Raw genomic sequence first — 23,838 nt, 5'->3', positions numbered from 1 at the left:
AACCAGTTTTTTAATAAAGCCTCGAATTTCGGAAAAAAAACGGCGGAAGCAAAGTTGTACACCTAATATTATACATATCATATACGTATGCACGCACATACACAAAATTGTCTCTCAAGACGTATTTGCACACTCAAGCGAATAATTCTACATGAGCGCTGCAAACGCGTCTTGAGGGATAAAATCGCTTTGCGTGTGAGCATACGTACGTGAGCGACTGCATCTGAACCTGAAAGAAAAATGAGAAAAAGTGTCACATTTCTGGTATACGATTAACATTCCTCAGAATTGACTGCACCAATCTTATTCAAACTGGTCGCAATCGAAAGCTTGCATCCACATTGTATAAGAAAAGTGCCGTCAGATTTTTGATTAATGGCTTGGTTTCTGAGGAATTTTAATCGAAAATTTATTAGACGTAAAACTCCGGATAAGCTACTTGGTAGCGTTGCGGCCCCTGTACATAGGCAAACTGTTGACAAGCCAGAAAAAAATTTTTTCATATACTTGGCGTCGCGACGCTACCATGTCGCTTGATATACTTATTATACTTAATACGTACACATCCATAACACTATATTCAGCGCTTAACTAATCTCACGCGTTTGTTTGTACTTTTATAGTAATGTAACTACAAGCGAAATCAAATTTTAAGTTAGGTGACACACAATTACAATCTTTGGTCCATTTCAAGAAAAAACAAACTTTCTACAGTAGATTAAAACATTAAAGTTTTACCGTATTTATAAAGTTCCAAAGATGCTTCCTATAGAATGAAAAAATTAACATATTATATCAAAGTATACAAAACTAAAAACAGAACTGGAGTTTCGAACGATTATATATATATATATATATACAGTCTTATGACTCTTTAAACGAAAAAAGCAACCATTGTACGGAAATTAAAGAAAAGACAAAAATGGTGTATGGTCACTTCAGTATTTGTTTCTCTTTGATATTAATGACGTGTGTCACAGAAAAGTATAAAAACTAGAGAATAAAGGAATCATCATCATATGTTCCTTCTACATAATGATATAGTACAATATAAATGACTACCATGCCAAAATCTACGAAGACTATATAAATAAATCGTATCGTATTGAATACTTTATTACAGTTTTTTATTATTATAAATATTATTATTATTATTATTATTATTATTACTTCTTCTTATTGTTATTATTACTTATTATTATTGTATGTTCGTACATCGCACGGAATTTTTTAGTTCTTTCTGATGGAAAAGAAACACATTCAAAAGTGTTGGATCTGTGATGATATGGAACGAGCGACTTATTGAATATTTTCGATCATCAAACACTATTGCCTTTTGAATAGCAGGCTGGTCTTCTTAGCTAATTGAACGACTATGTTGATCTGTCGGAATATCGATTCAAGCAAAGATCTTCCATTTCAGCTAGCAATGTTAAAAACTGTTTCTCGATATGGTAGTTTTCGCATGTCTTCTCCCAGACAGAAAAGAAATCCTTCCAGCGGATCAACCGCTTGCGTCGCTGGCTCTCTCAAGGCTTCTATCAAAGTTTCTTGCCAGTCACCATCATTGTTTTTCTCTGAAACACAAACGCAAATACATCAATATACATGTTGACAGTGAAAATGTTTTGTAACGATGCATCCCCATCGTTACAAACCGGCAAGTAGTCCAGCCGGAAGTCTGCCGTCCGGCGAACACCAGCCGGGCATTGGCAGAGGCGCCTAGCGCCCTTTTTAATACTCGAATTATCGCCGTTGCGATAAACAACCGTACGGCCGTTATACGGCCATCGTTACGCCGTTACACGGAAAACCGAGCACAGCCGAATGCTGCCGGAAGATCCCGAGCGTCACCCGCCGAAACGCCGCGTCATTTCGCCCAGGGGAAGCGACGCATTTACCGTAATAATTACCCGCCGAAAACAGCGCGTCGTTATCCCCACCCGGGGGCGAACGACGCGATTACCACTAGACGCTCGGGTATAAAAAGGCAGCATTTCGGCATCTCAAGAGAGAACGATTCCTGAATCCTCTCGAACAGTACGCTCCGAGCCGATACCAGAATCGATCCTAGAAACTCGCATACAAACAAAGGAGCGTGAGATTGACGCGTACGCAGCCTCCGCCGAGCATTCTCGGTCTCCTCGCTGCCTGCGAAATCCTATCGAAAGTACGACTTTATCAAACGAAAGCGGAGAGTTCGCCGCTACCTAAGATTCGGTCTAAGATCCGACCGCTACCGCTAAACGAACCGTGGGCCGGCGAGTTCGCCGCTCCGTCGAGATTTCTCGACTCCAGATAGTCATCCTCTATCCGCGTACGGAAGCAGGGACGGAGAGTTCTCCGCCCGATCGAGGATCCTCGATCTCCGGCCGCCTCCTCCCGCCAATCTGAGAATACGCGGATAAGGACACGCAAACGCACCGACACGGTTATACCGTGATCCAGCAACTATAATCACGCCGAGATACGTAATCACCTCACCCGATATAATTCCATGCGCCGTCAAAATAAACATGGCCTTGCCGTATGCCGCCGAATATCTTAAGCGGTTCGATACATCGAACATCACGCACCGACTAACGAACGCGAATTGCATCTAACGCGTTGCATCATCCGCCGCGCGCTAGCTTCACGAAACATATTGTAAATAGACCATTGTCGAAAGAGGCGAATAAATACGCTACATTATATCTCAAGCTTTTCGTGTGTCTCACCTTTTCACGAGCCCTGATCCCGACCGAGATCATCCGCGCGCGCTCGCGAAAAGTGACCCCGTTACAGTTTCATTATGGCAAATTAATATGTAAGGATCTTAAATAAAATATACTTACTTTTCACAACAGACGGCTTGTATCGTCAATGGAGTTTTGTGCTGATTCTACAAAAAAATTAAAATGTTACTCTCGCAGTAATTAGCTCTTTCTTTACTATAGGCGACTATAGTCGCCCGATGCATAGCGCGCACATTTTGAGATAATAAGCATACAATATACATCTTATCAGCATTGCAACACTTTAGAAGGTTTATTTATCTTTTATTTACTTCATGCTCGATGCTCTTTTTTTATTAGAAAGAACAATGTATTAAACAGTCAAATATGATTTAGGCGTAACAGCTTTGAAGTACGCGCGCAGATCATATCATATAATACATTTCGCGGCAGAGACGGCTGTTAAAACAAAAGGGTTAAAAGGAACTCTAACAGATGAAAATATAAATAAACAAACGTTTCTATCCTGTGGCTCGTATCTGTGTAGGTACCCTTCTTTGAGTTGATGTCTATGAAAAATCTGTCGTGGGTAATGGGGTTTGTAAACGTTAATAAAATCGAGCGTCTGTAAAGGAATATAAAAAAATACCGGTGAAGAATTGTTAACAGCCGAAATCTGAAGCGTCGTCAAAAGCTTACAATTAGCTAAGACATTACCCTCGTATTGCTCGTTTCCTCAGTGAAACTCTGTTTCTGTCAAGTGAAGGGTCTACTTCACTTTTAACACTGGATTCTGTCAACGAACTCACTGTCCTGGAATATATTAATGAATATTAAGTTATACACATATGACAAACTCTTTTTAATTTCTGACCAAACAACAGGAGTGATATATATACATGTAAAAGTTAAATAGTAAGAACTTACGGCTGTATTTGCAATGAATCGTTCAGGAATCTCATAAGTTCATAATATTGAAATCTTGACTTATTCTCGGTAATGGCATTAGCAGCAGTATCTGTCGATCTACTGGATACGTATGCCGAACCTGTTTGGGGGCTTTTATGTAGTTGTCTTGTAGATATTTCCATTGAGCCTTAGCCTCTTCTAAACTGAGGGATCCTTGAAAAATAATTTGATTTTAAAGCTTATTTACTATAAACAATAAAATAAGAGTAAGATCCTTCTACAGATGATGAAATGTACCTCCTAATATGTTTGAAACTTCCACCCGCAATGCATTTTTGCGCAACATGATTGTCTCCGAAGTAGGTACACGAAAGTCGTAAAACGCACGTTTACTTCTAACTGCTTCAATCAACAGTTCATTCAAATTTTCTTTTTTACGAACAACCTTTGGGTTCTTTTCGACTGTTAAATAATTATATTATTAATTTATTTAATAGAACAAAATGAACGTGTAGAGCAATACAGCAATCATATCTATTGTCACGACATAGTTATCGTCAACGTTGATGTTGTCTATTTCTTCGATATAATGTTTGAAGCAGTCGTAATCATTAAAGTTTATAGTAAAGCGGAAAATCCACTCACAGTACCCACATTACTGTATTAAAAAAGGAAATATGTAAATGAAGATGATAAGCCGCAGCAGATTGTTGAAACTAGCTCAGACATACAAATGACAGAATAATATCATTATCGGGCATAACCTTGAAATTATTTTGTCATACTGTGCAAGCAATGTACTAAATTACGTTCAAGTATTGAATAGATTATGTTTACAAGATTTATATAGAATTTATTAGAAAAATTTGTTATCTTATCCGAATTTGATTCATTTTTTCCAATCTTTAGTTTGACAGCCGAATGTTTCTCGACGATCGTCCACAAATACACACCCGTCACTAAACACATATACATTATTTTACAATATATCGCTCTAACTAGAGTCAAGTTATCAGATGAATCAGATTACAAAAAATTAGAATTAAATGTACAATATATATACAATATTAAATTATTAATGATTATATAATTATTAACAAAATTTATAATCATACACGCAATTAATGATCATTAGTATGTTTATAAAATAAATTAGTTTAAATCTGCGTATTATAAAAGTATTATAAAATGTTTTCTGTTTATTTTAAAGTGAACTATTAATCTAATCTGTTGTAATCCATTGATCCATTTTGAGGTAACGGAACTAACTACAGTCTACAGTCTATCTAAAATTCAAAATCTACAATCAACTCACTACAAAACCGTTACCTCGTAATAAAATGTAATTCACTCACCATCTGATGCGCAGCAGCGGAGTTGACTGTATTAGCTACGTTGATCTGTAACATGCAAATAGAATATAAATTGTAGCAGCGCCTGAAATAAGTAATATCTCAAAAAATTATTGTTGCACGCATTGAGCAAGTTTTATTTTTCATACGTACAATAATAAACAAAAACATAATCATATAATTTTTTAAATTTTGGATTAATACATTTAACAAATTTTGATTTAATATAACCAATAAATTTTGATTGAATACACAATTACAATTTATTATATAAATAATACATTCTCACCCCAAGGTTGCTCCGCCGTCGCCCAATGTCTTTCCCAGACCTGCTCCTTCTCTTAGGTTGTCAGAGGCGTTGACAGAATTCTATGTTGATCTGTGACATGTTAATAAAATCCAAATTGTAGCAGCGCTTAAAATATTTCCAGAAAATAAATATTAAATATAAATATTAAATATTAAATTCGATACATACAATATTCAGCAGATATATAATTATAATATAATTTTCTATAATTTTATATTATGTAACAAATAAATAGTTAATACTCACTCCAATGTTGCTTTTTCGGCATTCAATGCCTCTCCTTGACCTCCTTCTCCTCTTAGATTGACAGCGCCATCCATCTGTAACATATAAATTAAATGTAAATTGTATCAGCTTAAAATAATTAATATTTAAAACATTATTGTATGCATTGAGTCTTATATTTAATGATTACACTCTTAAACAAAAGCATAAAATCATATATTCGACCTATAGAAATATTTTTTGCGGACTAAATAACCAAATTAGTATAAATAATGTATAAATAAAAATAATGTCCAATTTATAAATTATTTCTATACAGTGTTAATTTGTAAAATATAGAAATTTATCTATTTAATCTATTTTCAAACAAGTGTCCAAACTACATCTCAAAATGTAATTACAGCATGCATTAAAATTTTCCTTTTCTTAAATTGTTTCAAATAATAATAATATATACATAAAAAATAATAAGTTATTTACCTTATAGTTATTTTGCCGTCACTTGATATTGCTCCGGGCCTTCTCCTTCCCTTTTTTTATTTCACTATTATCGCTCTTTTGTGATACTTTCTGAAAAAAACCAATTAATTACAATTACGCGCACTACACGTGTAGTGTATTAATACAGTGGTTACCGTCATCTGCTCTTAAAATATTATGCAAAAGTACCGCTCATTAATTATATTCGGGTGTGATTAATGTGCGCGTAATTGTAATTAATTGGTTTTTTCTAGAAAGTATCACAAAAGAGCGATAATAGTGAAATAAAAAAAGGGAAGGAGAAGGCCCGGAGCAATATCATTGTATTAATACACTACACGTGTAGTGTATTAATACAATGGTTGCCGTCACCTGCTCTTAAAATATTATGCAAAAGTACCGCTCATTAATTATATTCGGGTGTGATTAATGTGCGCGTAATTTTAATTAATTGGTTTTATCCAGAAAGTATCACAAAAGAGCGATAACAGTGAAATAAAAAAAGGGAAGGAGAAGGCCCGGAGCAATATCAAGTGACGGCGAAATAACCATAAGGTAAATAACTTATTATTTTTTATGTATATATTATTATTATTTGAAACAATTTAAGAAAAGGAAAATTTTAATACATGCTGTAATTACATTTTGAGATGTAGTTTGGACACTTGTTTGAAATTAGATTAAATAGATAAATTTCTATATTTTACAAATTAACACTGTATAGACTACACAATCGAAAATTAATGCGACGCCGTGTTGACTTAATAAGATACTCTGCGATTAATTCCTAAGCAAGTTTTCGATAAGGATAATACTAGACATAATGTAAATTCAATGATAAATACATGTAGAAGAATAGACTCATCTCTAAACAAATACTCGGAAAACAGATAGAATAAAAGTATATCCAAAATGGCCAATTATCTTAACCGAAAAGACACTTGACTTTCTATTCTTATAATTCCCGTCTAATATGGCATAAAACTATTAAATATTCTTACGATCTATCCAAGGAAACGATTCTATTGCGTATAATCGTATCTATTTGGTTCGATTATCTCTTTGTCGGCTTACCTGTGCGGATATTATCGGAACTCCCAATTTCTGCGTCTGTATCAAGCGCCGTTTCCGCGGGGAAAAAGGAAAAACCCGGACGTAACGTCTTGAAATCAGCGCCGATATTCCTTATTTTGATTGGTCAAGGTTTAAAGTAGTAATTCGCAGACATATAATTCGCATTCTTGCGGAATCGAAATTTTTAAAATCAGCCAATCAAGTCGAAGAAATTGCACGAAATCTATCGAAAATCGCCGAGCAGTTCTCGAACATTTGGCGCGGGAATTAAAATCGTTTAAAGGCTTTATGTAAATGGCGTGATACGAAATATTCACAATTAATATTTTTTCTTCATAATAGTGTGAAAATAAATATTTATTATGCATTCGAACTTTTAATAAAATTTTCAACTATTTCCAGTTGTCTTTAACATATGTATCATGATATAAAGAATGGTAACATCTCCCTTGTCACGATTGTCGCAAATATTTCTAATAAGAAACAGCTCGAAAGTCATGATTTGCGAGGACCATGCTCGTCGAACCGTATACGAGAATCTGGATGTTTTGTTCGCAATAGCAAAGTTAAAGGATGCTTAATAAATAGACCGAGCTAGTTTCTAACCGATTTGTTATTTTGTACATTTTGTTTTACTGTTTATTTCGATATTCATACACATATGTAAATGAAAGCGAATCTATCTATTCATGCTTCACTTTCATTTTAATAATCAGATATAACAAAAGAATGCATTTTTATCGCATTTTTTCTTCTTATTTTTTATTTCTTAATTATACATATTTGAATACTATTGATATTGTTTTGTATTATTTGTAGTTGCAGAGCATGGAATATCTCATTATGATAATAACATATGATAACATAAATTATTATTCGATTTAATTTTATCACATGAATACTTCTCGACTAGAGTTCCGTATTCAACACTTTCTTCTAGAAAAAAAATAAAGAGGAAATGCGGATATAGTAAAAGATTGGATGCTTAGAATTATGGTAATATCTTATTTTTGATAACGATTGAGTTACTCACTGCATGATATATACAACAAACAATTTGACAAACTATTTTAACTTTTATAGCTAAAGATTTTTAAAGAAAAATATAAAATTATTGATTCTTGATAATTTATTAATTATAAAACTTGATAATTTTATTTGATAAATTATTCTAATCTTTGAAAATAGATTTATATACGATACTTTATGTTGTCATTTAGGAATATTTACGCGATTCAAAAAGAATTTTAGCAAGGATCAAATATAAATACCATTGATACTTTTGTGAAAACTATACAATAATATAGAGTAAATATAATAGTACGACAGATTTTATTTTAAAGAAATTCTATATGTTCTATATTTATATAAATAAGATTTATAAACAGAAACATATTTAAAAACTATATTGTATATTAATGAAGATATGATTCATAATATGTATATGTAATCAAAGATTTCACAAATTTTAAATTTGTTCATTACATCTTAAAAGATGAAGATTATTAAAAGAAAATTTTAATAAATTTGACATTAAAAACTAGTGTTAAATAAAAAATTAATTATGTGAGTTATTATACAATATTAATCTCTGTGATCATTATGAAAACTGTAAAAATAGTCATTCATTGAAAGTTCATAGAATACAAAATTTTTCAAGAAAAAAATATTTTTGAAGTAATATAAAAATATGTTGAATAAAAAGAATATAAATATGTATCTCAAATATTATAAATTTGATATACTTTTCATTTGTTCATAAAATTGAGAATTGATTGCAAGAGATTTTTCTGTAGAAATACCAAATACTCTATATAGTTATTTTATTTCATTAGAAAAATAACAAATGATAAATTGAATAATTTTTATTAATATTAATTATATATTTATTGTGTGTGTGTGTGGTTTTAAAAATAATAATTTTTTATTTTAGGCTATCTTTGTGAATATTATGATGTAATTATACCAATTTTTATTTTGATATAGAAATATCTTTGTTTTCTTACACAAACCAAACATTCTTAACATTAATGCAGGTATCAATTTGAAAACTTGCAGAGTATATATCTTTAATAGTCTGAAGTAATTTACAAGGCACACAAAAGGCATACAAAAAAGTCTTTGCTTTATAAAAGAGATGCTTATATCTTTAATCTGATTTTAATAATGGGTGTGTACATTTACTTAATTTCTATTAAAATATATTGCTAAATAGACCATACATATATCCTAACAAACATTTATAAATTAGTTAGCCAAGTGTAGGTTCAACTACAGTTTTGTAGACTAGTCAATATTTTTTAAATATATAAAATTATAAATTTAGTATATGTTAAAAGTATTTAAAAATTTCTCTCAAAAAGAGTTCTTAAATTACATAGCTTTATAAAGTTAAATATTATTTATGTACAAATAAAAAAGATATTTACTAGAAATAAAAAAAAATGTGTAAATATCTTTTAGCGATTTAAAATTATACAACAGTGCACTTTTTTTTATGCTTAAGATTGATCATATCACATGTCGACAATGTTACGTTCTGTCACAAATGTTTTTTATTTTCTTTTAAATTATCAGGACAAGAGATAGATTTCCTAACGTTATTGAGATTAACTGCTGATGCATTTGCACAGATTTCTAATTTTTGTGATTTTATCTGTTTCTTTTTTAATAATGATCCGCCTGTAAAACCTAAAAAGAAATATGTTCACTATCTTTATCTGTTTTTTATCTTATGTAATTTCAAAAAATTAAAATTTAATATTCCATTAATATTTTATAAATCTACATAATACTCACCTAAAATTCCACAACTTAAAGCAGCAAAACCACCAATTTTCATTCCAGCTAATAAACCTATTGGTCCTCCGATACATGTGCCTATCATAGCGCCTGCTATAGGATATGCAGCGACTTTATATTTAGAGGCCACCTGTAGATATCTTGTACCTTCATTCACATTTATTTGAGTTTCTTCAATATTTTCTTCCATATTGTCTACCATTTCTTTTTGATGCTGTTTGTAAAAAAATTCGCATATATTTTATGGTGATAATACATGTATATATAAAATGTTTTTTTTCTGTTTTTAGAAGTTAAAATAAGGAAAAATTTAAGAGCTATTTTCTTAAATTATGTTTTTAAGTTATATTCTATAATCCACACACACACACACACACAAATTGGAATTATATTCTTACATGTACAATTTCATTAAATTCAGCGAAGAGCTCATGCAATTGTTGTATTTCCTCTTGTAAACAATTCCAGGCATGTAGACATGTTTGCTGATGTTGTAAATCTTCTTGTTCTATTTGTAATTGTATATCGTTATCATTGAATGAAGATTCTGTCTCTTGATTTTCATTCTTCGATGATGTAGGTGGCAATTCCGATACATCTAATTCCATATCTGCAATTGATATTTATATTTATATTAATTCTTTGATTTTTATACTAATCAAAATTAAGAGAGAATATACATTGTATTATGTTTCTTACCTAAATATTCCTGAATTGCGCACATAATACTAGTCCGTGCATGTGTTGTCAGTTTATCAAATTTATCAATGTCAACATCAAGAACTTGTGCTCTCAGAGTTTCCATCTGATACAATAACTCCTTCAATTGCTTAATAATACGGGAGACATTTACATGTTCTTTCCGTATCCGTTCCCAATCATGTTGGTTTTGATACTGCAGAGATATAACTTGCTTACATACATATATACATGAAAAATGTTTTAAATGCAAAAAATTAAATAATTTTATATATATACTTACTTTTTTAATATTGTTCTTGTGCCGTTTTAATAAATCTACATGATGTGGAATAGCAACGTTAAAGTTATTAATTTGAATCTCCAAACGTCTTATGGGTTGCTTGATAGTAATATTTTCTGATAAGGCTGACATATTGTTACTCGTTTATAATATGTTATGTCCTACGTAATTTGTATTTTTCTGATAAGAGTTTCTTCTTTTTGTTAGTCTTAATTCACTCTTTATGTATCTAAGAGTCACATAATCCTCCTTATTCTTATCACAAAGATTTTTCACGATAGATGAAACTAACTAATAATGAAATACGATAGTTCGTAATGGCGTTTTATTACTTCACTAATTTTACACATATTCTGTTTTTGTCCCGAAGATCAGCTGTTATCGAATATATAAATACGCGCATACAAACACATCTGCGAAAAGAAATGTAATGCTGTTGCCATCTACAGTAGGATGATAGTAGCAAAGAGAAATCTTTTTAAAATATTCCAATAAAATAATATTGATATCTATAATATGCTAAAATAGAAATAGAGAATACGTGCACAACTTTTCAAATAAAATATATAATTAAATCCGTATTAATCCATACTTAGGAAGTATCTGATCCACATTTTACAAGGTATAATATGACACATACTTAAACAGTGACCTTACCGGCAGTGAAGAGAAATAAGCTACGTAATTCTCAGTTTTAAAATAGATGTAGATAGCTGTATTAAATGAAATTAATTACTAAACATTTCACGAAAAAACATTACTTTCACGCTTTTTTTTTATTACAAGCTTTAATATATTATTTTAAAATAATCGATAATATATATATCAAGCTCAGCACGTCTTTTCAAGCTTTTCTCTTACTTTTTTTATTATATAATTTTCAACTAACAAAACAAATTGAACAAACTTTTTGATTCGTCTAATATTTCAATTAATTCTTCATATTTTTTTTATAAATTACATAATATTATATTGTCAAGAAAATATCATTTATTTATTAAAAATGTATTTTAGCTTTGTGTCAATACTACATTAATATTATTAATACATTATATTAATGTCATTATTTATATATAAAATATAAATAAAAGATACTGCATTGCAAAATATGTCGAAGTAATGAATTGCGCTTCACATATTTTATGTTCATCAATCGTTAAATTATATCATTTGTGTAAATAAATGCTAAATAAAATATTAAAAAGTATGATACAATTCCAAAGATACGCTGTAATAATGAGAAATCTCTTTCTTTAAAATCAGCGGATTACGTGGGTGAGTATTGCTAAATATTGCGCATGCGCGGTCGTCGTGTGCGCGGCCGTTGCCGCTATTTATTATATTTCGCGTGCGTATTGTGCAAACAATTTTCGTGGTTTTTGCATTAAAAAAGAAATTTCGCGTAATGTGTATAAATCTCAAGAGTGCCGAATAAAATGTCGTGCGATTGTCTTACAAGTCAATGTATGCGGTGAGTATTACAGATATTAATAAGTAAATCATCGTTTATGTGCATTATAATTCGCAGTGTCGTTTATAACCCTGTTTGATGTTCCATAACCGCCAAAATCATTGTCGCATGCATTACATAATTTTTTATGGATCAGATAAATTAAGATATGTGTATAATAATTAATATTTGATTTCTAATATTGCTGACAATTGATCGTGCATGTGGGTTAATGAAAATTGCGTAATTAATTCTTAACTTAAATTCAAAATATATTAGTCTGTAAGATGAGTTTCTTAGCAATAAGCATTTTACTGATACACATATAATTTATATTTAATGTTTAAATTGTAATAGTACCGAGTTAAGTTGAAATAACGTCGCTAAGAAAAAAATTCTTGCCACGATATTTAGACAATTTCTTTATTTTAACATGTTCAAGCTTATGTCATGATTCTAAATTGAGATTATTTTTAATGTGCAGATTTTTTATATTTAGATATTTAAAACATCTTGAAATGTCTTAAAATGCAATTTTTTGATGAGGATTTGACATAAACAGCACTCGAGAACATTCTTTTATTTCGCATTTGGTGGAAGTTATAGGTAGTAATTGAAGAATTTATGTATGTATTAAGAGATGATCAATTATGCGTCATCCCGCAATTCGAATGATCGCGCGTCCGTGAGATCTCGATGAGTTTTACAAGGGTCGCCGCGAATGTACAATTTGGTATAAAGTCGGTGAGGCTTTTGGTAATGAAAAACCGATTGCGACCAAATAGGCTTCTGGCTGCTGGTGACGTGTAATCGAGTCTTCTCTTCTGTCGCTTCGCCACCCACTCCCGGCCCCTTTGTCTCCCTCTCCACTCTTCCATCCATCTCATCCTTCCTCTATCCCTTGATTTCCCCGTTCCCTGTGCTTCTTCCTCTTCCTGTGATTCCTCCGGCTTCCATTAGTCGCTATATGTCGTCTGTACACAGAGATCCGTTTTGTCCTGCTTTTGCGTGACCTTTTATTTCAAACAACCGCATTCAAATTACCGCTATCTGGATACTCGATCTTTTAACGTTTTGCCACTGGACGTTTAGAAACGCTTTTAATATTGTCCATTTCATCTGCCATTCTCTGTTATCTGTAAGAAATATTTGAAAAATAATTTATCTTGTTTAAATTAATCTTAAATTTAATCATTACTTATCTCTCTTACGCAATTTTATTCTGTATATTGAGAAATATTACACAAGTCTACCTTAAGAATTTTTAAGATTTTAATTTTTTAGATTAATTATACACACACACACGGGCGCAATATATACATCGCTGAATTATTTAAGATTTTTTAATTATTTTTATTAATAGTATTTTAAAAAGTATTGATTTATTATGTTGTCTTGCTCATCGATCACATTGAGTATAAAAGATTGTATTAAAATTCAATCAGATATTAATTTTGCATAAAAAAGAAATTAAGTCGTGAGAAATTAAATTGCCGGATATGTGTCTATTCAATTTACTATTCACACTGATTGTGAGTTAATTTGCGTATTTGGAATATGTGCAGTTAATTATATCTGATATCCATACTAAAGCAATGATCGCGCTTTGTGTCCTCTCGTCCTTTGTTAATTAGAAAATCCAAATTCTGAGTCTCTGAGACGGAAGTTAGATATAAATTCGAAAGTAGCATTATCTCGTAACAAAGTCACGTGCCTAGCATTTGAATGTCAGTTACGAATGGTTAGAAACTGTTTCCGTTTATATATTATTTGTTTTTCTAATATCATATATTTATAATATTATAAAATATTCGTAAAATAAAGCTATCATATTTTCATTATTAGCAAAATATATAATAATGTTTACAACAACTTAAAAATAAATACAATTCGAAACTTTTCATAATTAAAACATATTTCAATAACATAAATATAATATAATAACATAAATTTTAATTAATGTGATATGTTATTCTATTTTTATGGATGTTGAAGTGTAAATATTTAAAAAAATCTATTGCCAAAAATTGGTAAAAGCATTTATACAAAACGTACTACATCTGTTCAATGCAAGCTTATACTCTTCACTATCTTGGAATCCTTTCTTAGTTAGGAATCTGCACCGATCTGGTTGCAAATCAACATATTGCATTCTAATGAACAATGCTTCCTTTTTCATGTGCACACAAAGACGTTGGCACTCTTTTATCTTTTTTTTTACGATGTTATGTTTATTCTTCTTTATTCTTTATTACTAATTATTTGACAAATTGACTGCTTTCAAACTACCAAAAAATCATAATTTTAATTTATAATGATTTTTCATACCCTTTATTCACTTGCGATTGTAGATATATATTACAGATATGCTAAATACATAGGTAAATGGATACATGGTGGTAAATAGAATGTGCAACAAATGTGTACATAATTATATGTATTATACGACTTACATACGGCATCTTATAATATGATTTATACGGAAAGAGAGACTATTATTTAGTAATATTAATCATTGTATAGTAATAACGGTAATAGATATTGAAAAGCGTATACTTTGCAATTATTTCGTACTACCAGCAACAGTTTCACGAATAATTTAGTACAGCTACATTGAGGAGACGGGCGGGTTGATGCAACATCCGAATAGAGAGTAATAGCTTGTCCGAATTAATTCTCTCGGCTGTGCTTTTAATAAAGTAAATTTTATTGCCGTCTTGCTGTCGAAATCGCCAAATTTTAGTTGTATAACGGCGACGTAATTAAACATCGACCGTTCAACTAATCTTTGCAGCATATGTTCTGCATGGTAACGTTCCACCGGACACATTCGCACTTATTCAAATATTTCTCAATATATGTGCTCGTATAATTTTGTATCGTGTAATAATATATCGATATTGCCGAATCAAATTCACATCCTGTTACATATGCACATCCTATCACACGCACATACACGCGTTACGAATTAATTAAATGAAAATTTTTTATATGATAAAACATTCCGCAAAATACAACCCAAATTCGATAATTTATCAATGTTGAGAATGATATTCGATTTTTCAGCATAGAAACTTATAGCATTTTTCGCACCGATTTTATCATTTTAATCCAAATGACAATGTTGTGAAATTTAACATAGCAACACGACGTATATTGCCGTTTGTGACATTTGCATAAATTTTTCTATCTAAAATGAGTTTTGCTATTCATATCTGGAATTTATGGAATAAATCGTAGATGGTTTCACAATTTATGAAATTTTTGATTGCAATGTTATCATATCGATTATTGGATTGCGAACCTCATCTGTGTTACACAGTATCTAGTATTTTTCAATACTCGAACTAATTTTATTATTTTTTAATATCCGAATTAATTTTTTTATTGTTGCTTCGTTTATTACACCATGTCACCATGAATAATCGATAAAATATTTCGTAATATACTATCTGACTGTAAATGACGTTGTGGCAGAAATATCTTTCTTTTTTCGCAATCACCGACACGTAAGAATATTAACGAATGTTGTTGATGGCAGATTTCTCCTTGAAATAAAGCCTTCTGTATGACTTTTATGGATAAGGCGGTTTCAACCAATGTCGTTTGCGACGTAGAATTGATAAACGTCTATTGAATATGAGGATTGTCTTGGCAAAATGCATGCGAGTATTATTGAAATATTGCTGCAAGAAGAAATATCGCGTGCGCACTCTTTCTAATATCTTTAAATCTTTCTAGTATTAAGCGTAACGGGACTACCGTGGTTTACTTTACTATAATTGATCGTAATTCATCATTTAATAAAATATTTTTTGATATCTGTTAATTATTTTATCCGGCAATGCAGAAGAAAATGCATGAGATCTGTTTTTGACAATTGACGTAGTCAATTTATCGCTTTATTGCATTTAATATACATTTAAAATGTTTGAGTGTCACAATTCAAGTTATTTTTTATCATGGGAATAATTGTGAGAAATACAATTTATATCTGAAAGGCCGAAATCAAGAATTCCGTTCAAATTCATAGCAATTATCAATATGATTTTACGCTTTACAATTAATTAAACAAATTAAATTACTATTAGGGTATTATGCATTCACTTTCCTGCTACTGACAGAAAAGAATGTAACTTGTCATATGCAGTATATAACAAATAATAATTAATTAGAAAGTGGAATATAAAATACATGAGATTTCTATCTCTTTCAATCTCTCTCTTTTGATAATATTAAAAGTCATATATATAATATATATATATATATATATATATATTCCTGAGAGAATACAATTTTAATAAAAGTAATTTTTAAAAATTAGATTTTAATCAAAAAATTTTTTTTCTGATATTTTTGAGAACTCTAAATAATCATTTGAAAGAGTTCTCTATTTTGTGTAATCTATAATTTATATTTGTTAGCCTTTTTAAAATGTCTTAAGAACTTGAAAAAATTTCGGAAAACTAAGATTCTATTAATTATATTAAAAAATTTTGAAAAAATGTTAGTTTTTCTTTATAGATGTTGTGTGTATGTGTGCGCGCGCGCGCAAGTTTAATATGTATTTACCAGCGATATCTATGAGAGAGAGAAAAAAAAATTTTTTTGCGTATGTGATTAAAAAGTATTTTTTTTTTTTGTCGTTATAGAATTAAATTTTCTCTTACATATTTTATGTCGCACGCGCACAAGCAAATAGCGATACATAACTGTCAAAACATCGTTTTTGCGAAATTAAATTTAATCGAACGAGCTATCATTATGCGTTTACTAGAAATCATTTACGCGCATGTCACGTGCATGCTATGTAATAATCTTAAAATTACATATCAGTGGTGATGTAAGAAAAAATTTTAACGCAATGCAATGTGATTTATATGATCGCTAAATTTTTTTTATGTCTTTTTCTGCTTACTATGTTTTTTAACATTTTTCTTATCTCTGTTATTTGAAATGATTTTTTCTGGATGAGTAAGCGCGAGACGAAAATCATTTAATATTACGGAATCGTTTAATATTGATGACGCACGTGAAACGTGTCTTTCTTTTGCGCGATACAATTGATTTACATATATATATATACATATATGTATATATACGCGCCGATGTTATAACTTCCTATGGAGGCAACAGAAATTGAGCATGAAAAAAATAAAATGGCCATTTAAAAAAATAGACAACGCGAGATTGATTCATGATGTAATCTATAAAAGATTTGTTATATGTAATAGGAGAGAGAAAGAGAGAATAAATCAACATTTTGTGGTGACACGCGGTGCTCTCTAGTGTTAACAAATGTCGGACGGAACATGCATTTGATATATATTCTGCAAAATACAGGAAAATTTTCTCTTAAATTATTTTTTTTTTCTTTTTTTATTAATTGTATTAATAAAAATATTAATTAATATTTAAATATTAATTTAAATTTACAAAGCATGTAAATTGTATTTCAAATAAAAATATTAAGATATTCGCTTTAAATCACCGAATATATTATTATCGTTTTTCTATTAATCGCAATTTGCTTGTTCTGTCATATGAGCGATTAAAAAAAAACATTTGTTTCGATGCTATCCATAGATTATTGAAGCGCTGCGACAGAGAGTAATATTCGCTTGCTGCAGAGAGCACTTAGCTAGGCCGATCAAGCGCTGTTTATCGTGCTTCAAAAACAAATCCGCAACAAAAATAGTCGATTCGAATAGCTACGTAAAACTGAAACGTGTATCGAGGAATTGTCCGTAACAACGGAAAATTCTCTTCGATGTTGCGTTGGATAATCGAGGTCTATCGGATATGACGTACATTTCGCGAGATCATTGATGTTCAAGAATAGTAGATGAAAAATCGTACGATTTCCTTCGAGAGAAGAGATTAGGTTTTCAATATACTGAATATGATTTACGTATTTATTAGAAACTGGCGCAATATGTGTCAATATCGTCCGACATGTACAATAGTTTTTCTATTCTTTCAATGAACGTAATTATATAACCAAAAAAAAAAAAAAATAGGGCAGTTGCCGGGGTTTCGTTTTCGTTTTTTTTTTTTTTTTTTTTTTTTTTTTTTTTTTTTTTTTAGAAATATCTTGAGGAATGTTTTTTGAGAAATATGAACTCTCTCTCTCTTTCTCTTTCTGTTAAGCAAATATACTTAAATATTTTATTAATGTTATATTTTAATTGTTAAACTTTCCCAATAAATAAATAAAAGAAATAATAATTATTCAAAATGTTGAATAATTAATATTTATATAGAATAATTATTATTTTATTGAGATAATACTTTATATAATTCAGAAATCATAATTTGATTTCTTTTTATTGCAATAATTACATTTTATGATAACGTACATTTATTTTTTGTTTTATTGTTAATAGTAAATCGATGCAGCTACGAAGCACTCTTGAATTCTTCTTTGAAATTCTTCTCTCGAATTGTCTATCATATACTCTATGCGAAATCGCTCTAGCTTATCAATGATAAGACAATTATGTTGAGTAAATAACAGTATGCAGCTCGGAGTGCATGTTAACGAGAACGTGAATGTGGATAGGTGGTGTTGCTATAATGGTGTCTTGAAGATTCGATTATATGGTACTTGCATCTAGATATTGTAGCGAAGAGAGATAGCGACTATGCTCTAATGGTCTAATGCATGCCGAGATAGCATTCTTATTCGTTGAAACATTTACGTAAAGCATGTTTTTATCCATTGATAATAAGAATAATCCTTAAGAATTTTGTATTAAGATAGTTAAGAGCGAATAAATATATTTTTGTAATATACAATATTTGCAATCTGTTCTTTTCGCTAATGACAGATGTAGTGTCTTCTTCTTCAATAAATAGTGTCTTGCCGAGATTGCTTCTTCGCGAATTCTGCATCTCTTAATCGGTCGGGAGGAAAGTAGCAGAAAGTTTCACCATTACGCAATATGAGGCGGGACTTTTCCATATATGTTAAGTGCCAGGTGGCGTCGCCGACCGTTTTGTCTACAGAGAAACACGACAAGTCGAGAAAATCCGAAAGAGAGTCTTACCCGATACTTGCAAGAGTTTCTTTCCGGGCGTCGAGCTTGCGCTGCTTCCTGCAAAAGGACGACGATGCGTAACGGAGGAAGAGGGTGCGAGAGACGGCAGCCCTGGTCGCGCGTGGCTTGTGAAATTATTTCCTCCACGAACCGAGAAACTTTTATCCAATATCCATGGCAGCATCTGGCATCAAACGGCTCTGCGCGCGTGTCTCTATGGGGTTTCGGAAAATGTTCACGAAGTGAAAGAGGAGGGCGGAGAGAGAGCTGATGGTAAACTGCATACCTCATCGGCTTCTAATTGAATCTTAGGGTATCCACGCGGACTCTCTGGACTTTGGCACACGACGTAAAACCACTTCGCACTTCGGAGTAAGTTCGTAAATTATATTAATCGATCGATAATTATTATGGACACTTTTCTCAAGCTCGAAGGACTTAATTTAATGAAATATCGGGGAGGATAAAATGATTAGAGGATGTTTGATTATTCGGATGAAAATGATAGTAGATAGTCGTTGCGCAAATAAAATATTTAGATATATATTTGATCTAAACTTTTTATATATCTGTGTGATAATGAAAATTGAATGATAAAATATTAATATTTAGAAATGTTAAATTTTCCATTTTTATGCGCAAACAATTACAAAGATTACAAATTATGAAAATGTGACAAGTGGAAGCATTCTTTTCATGAAGTGCTATATAGACATTATGTTTCATTAAAACGAGAAGAAGGAATAATAATTTTCAAATTTTATATATTTTAGATCCGAATATATTCATCCGAAATAGTAGAAACAAACATGAAGATGATCTTCTTTCCGTTACTGTGTGATGGAATATTTATTTTTTGTTTGATAATAAATTTTTTACTCTTTACATCCAGCAATATATATACTATATACACACACACACATATATATATATGTGTGTGTGTGTGTATGTATGTATGTATGTGTGTATGTGTCCGACCTAGTTCGGTTTGCGAAATTGTTGGTTGGTTCGTTCGCAGTATAGGATAGTCGATTTATCGTTTGATTAAAAAAAGTTAACCGAACTTTCTGATAGTTTTGATGCAACTGAATGGTCAATTTGTTTGATTTCCATTGTCGATATGCAGTTACTGTATCACATTTATTTCTATACATGTAATTCTCATGTTTCTAATATTTGCAATTTTATACATGTTTTATAATATGCTATTATGATTATTTTTCAAAATGTGCCATCACATATAACTTTATATATAATTTTAATTACAGAATTTTAAGAAAAAAAATTTTGCAAGATTTTATTCATCCTTAAAAATTTGCGTTGATCGCTGTACATGATGGTTACAGTAATAATTTTGTTTATACCATGACGATTGTTTTTTCGCGACATTAAAATTTATCGTTAATTTTTACACAATGCGAGTCTTTTACAACGTAATATACTTGGAAGAATATCTTTCTCTCTCTCTCTCTAAGTTTTTATTGTCACTTTCTACGAATATAAAAGAATCATAGCATCAGTATATTAAATTTGATGACTATCTTAAGAAGTAATGAGATCACAAATGAAATGGCGTTTTGTCGTACATCTTAATTGGCTCTTCGTCTCTAACGAAGTAGTGGGATTTAATTTATGTCGCAAGGAAACGAATGGAACAAAGCTTTAGACGCATAATGACACTCTGCTACAATTGCACTTTGCGCAGCCATATTTCTTACAATCAATAATTCATAAATATAGAGAAAATAATATGTGAGAAGCATATAGAAAAGAACTTTTTAATAATTAAAACAATGTAAAATTTAGTTGATCTTCCTTAGCTAACATCGGTGCAAGCTTACGAATTTAATATGCATTACATTATGGCGCACGCAACGGAGTGGTCGCTTTAAGCTCTTAGGTTTTTTCGCATACTAGAAGCCGCAATCTGTGGATGAAGGGACCTTTTTGCCGTGATACCCTTAACAGCAAACGACAAAAAAGGTTCGTTTGTATCGCGCAATAATATCGCACCCTCCTCACTTCTCGTCATAGGTTCTGTCCCTTTTATCCTTCGATGAAACTGCGGTAGCCTCAAGGCTATGCGCGGCAAAATAAAACTTTATTTCTTTTTCACATACAATAAAGACAAGTCGCGTACGAGCTTTATTAGCTCGTCATGTATTTTGGTGCGTTGCCCTCTATCAGCCTAGTTCAACGGCGGATCGAGACGAATAAAGGCTCGTTTCTATTTTTTCTATATGAAAAAAATTGCAGCGTTCATTTTTATTCTATGGTAGTCATCGCGCACGAGATAGATGAAAGAAACAATGATATATTGTATTGATGCCGAAACGTAGATAACTGGCTTTACACAGATATATATATATATATATATATATATATATATATATATATATATATATATATATATATATATATATTACTAAAATTTCCTCAATTTGAAAAGAATGAATTATTTTGATTGCTTATTATAAATTATTAATACTTTTATTATTTTTTGTATGAGAGATATCGTCAATCCTGCTTATTTTATATTCAAGTAATTTAGATACTTTATGATGTACTTAAATAAGATTTTGATTCCAATTTCTGTAATTTAAAAAAGTGCCAATATTATTTCAAGAGAGTAAAGATCTTCATTAAAAAATTTACTATTGTCTAATTAATATTTATTTTAATGTAATTGTGAAATTATTTCATTACCTGTTTATGGTATACATGATTTTGATATCTTGTGCGATTCATCCTACAGTCAGATCCTATCTATTTCACAAGCTTCTCATCTCGAATACACGTAGATAGGATTTGGGGTTGTCGTCCTATCACTTGGTCGAATCCTTCGAGCTAGTTACATAGAGAAACAGGATATATACGCTGAATACGTCTTGCAATGCCTACCAATGCTGGAATTTGCCATCCATTGGTACCTGTATTGCTTCAATATATGTGCAATGTATCGATTACATACAAGCGTCTATGACGGACAGAAATATATATAAATTCATAAATTTAATGTAGACATTACTTTTATTTATTGCATCGATCAAAATTAATTTGCAATCACGATCTCTGTCAGAAGAATCTAATTCTAGCGCATAGCGATACTTGTCGATTATTTTTATATAGTTGAGAATTCCTCGACAAAAAACCAAATAAGTAAGGCAACGAGAAAGGGGGTCTGAAGACGCCGTTATAAATCCTGTCGCAGAGGTAGAAGCCATAGTACGAAGGTACGAAGAATGGAGAAATAGAGAGCTAGCAAAGAAAAGAAGAAGACGATGAGGAGGAAGAGACAGACAGAGAGAGAGGGGGGCGGGGAGGGGGAAAGAAACCAAGATGGGGTGAAGGGGAGAGAAAGAGTCGAGATAAATGCGGAAGCGAGTTCGCCGTAAAATCGGTCGAGAAATAAAAAGATCGTTTCTCGCCTCGTGGCCCAGATCGTTTCGCAATGGGGATTACCAACGGCACGTCATATAAAATGGCCGAAGCTATCCCTCACGCGTATTTCTAACATACCGTGGAATCACCCCTTTTCTCGAGAAACGAAAGAAAGATGGTGACTTCGGCTGTTTAACCCTAATCGCATTATTTAGTAAACAATTATACATTCTATTGTAATAAAGATATCATAGACGATGCTATTTAATTTAACGCACGTAGAACATTTCGATTGCATAAACACTATCAATTAATTGGAGGAATGGATAATAATTGTCGACGCTAGTCACGAATACCTTTTACGGCTATTATTCTCGTTAATTACGCAATTAGATTTTTATTAAGGCACGGGTCGTCGCGCTATATGTATATTTTATTGAAATCGAAACAATTTAGTATCAAATTGCGATAATGTAATCAGTGGTATATTTACCCATAATGCTATGATAAAATAGTTATTAATGCAATTACTAATTAATATCTAGTAATGCTGGACATTGTATTCTATGCGATTGTTGAAGATATATTTCCCTGATTAAAATACGTCCAATTAATTTAAAGGAAAATAAAAATATTTTTTATAAAAGAACACAAGATTTTATTTAATACTTGTATATATTACATAATTATTAGATCTATTTAATGGATTATAAAAAAATTAAATTTATATGTCTATAAATTAATGCAAGTAGCGCCTTAATGTGTTCATGAAAATTAAAATTTTTTCTTTATGAAGAGAGAATTTGAATTATTACTTATTTCAATTATTTATTTCAAATTCTTTATTTGAATTATTTCAATATAAATGTATTCGTTATTATTTAAATTATGTTTACTAATTTGTATCTAGTGGTTCCTATAATTTATATTAATCCAATAAATAAGTCTTCCTTGAATATCAAACGCAGTAACACTATAAGGATACACAAGGACGTAAACGCGAACTATTGCTTTCCAGATTAGGCTTAGATGCACGTTCACCTCCTTAGTGTCAAACTACCTAATCTAATGCAGCGGCGGTTTCCTTGGAGGATTCATGAAACTGAAGTTCACCTTGCT

General features: G+C 31.0%; 1 protein-coding gene and 1 pseudogene across 1 annotated transcript; both read right to left on the bottom strand.

Annotated features, from left to right (window-relative positions):
• Window positions 1-1,419: 1,419 nt before the first annotated feature.
• Window positions 1,420-4,272, bottom strand: LOC138941908 (uncharacterized; annotated as a pseudogene).
• Window positions 4,273-9,166: 4,894 nt separating this feature from the next.
• Syx17 (syntaxin 17) lies at window positions 9,167-11,238 on the bottom strand. The gene is made up of 5 exons (XM_070311622.1): window positions 10,849-11,238; window positions 10,566-10,761; window positions 10,265-10,476; window positions 9,864-10,080; window positions 9,167-9,755 (listed from the first exon to the last, which is right to left on the bottom strand). The coding sequence occupies exons 1-5, from the start codon at window positions 10,978-10,980 to the stop codon at window positions 9,607-9,609; spliced, it is 906 nt and encodes a 301-aa protein (XP_070167723.1). The 5' UTR covers window positions 10,981-11,238; the 3' UTR covers window positions 9,167-9,606.
• Window positions 11,239-23,838: the final 12,600 nt, after the last annotated feature.

This window comes from Polyergus mexicanus, unplaced genomic scaffold, assembly GCF_030449975.1.
Source record: "Polyergus mexicanus isolate NDT 795.1 unplaced genomic scaffold, iyPolMexi1.0 SCAF_20, whole genome shotgun sequence".
NCBI lineage: Eukaryota > Metazoa > Arthropoda > Insecta > Hymenoptera > Formicidae > Polyergus > Polyergus mexicanus.
This window is presented reverse-complemented; position numbering and strand designations above follow the sequence as displayed.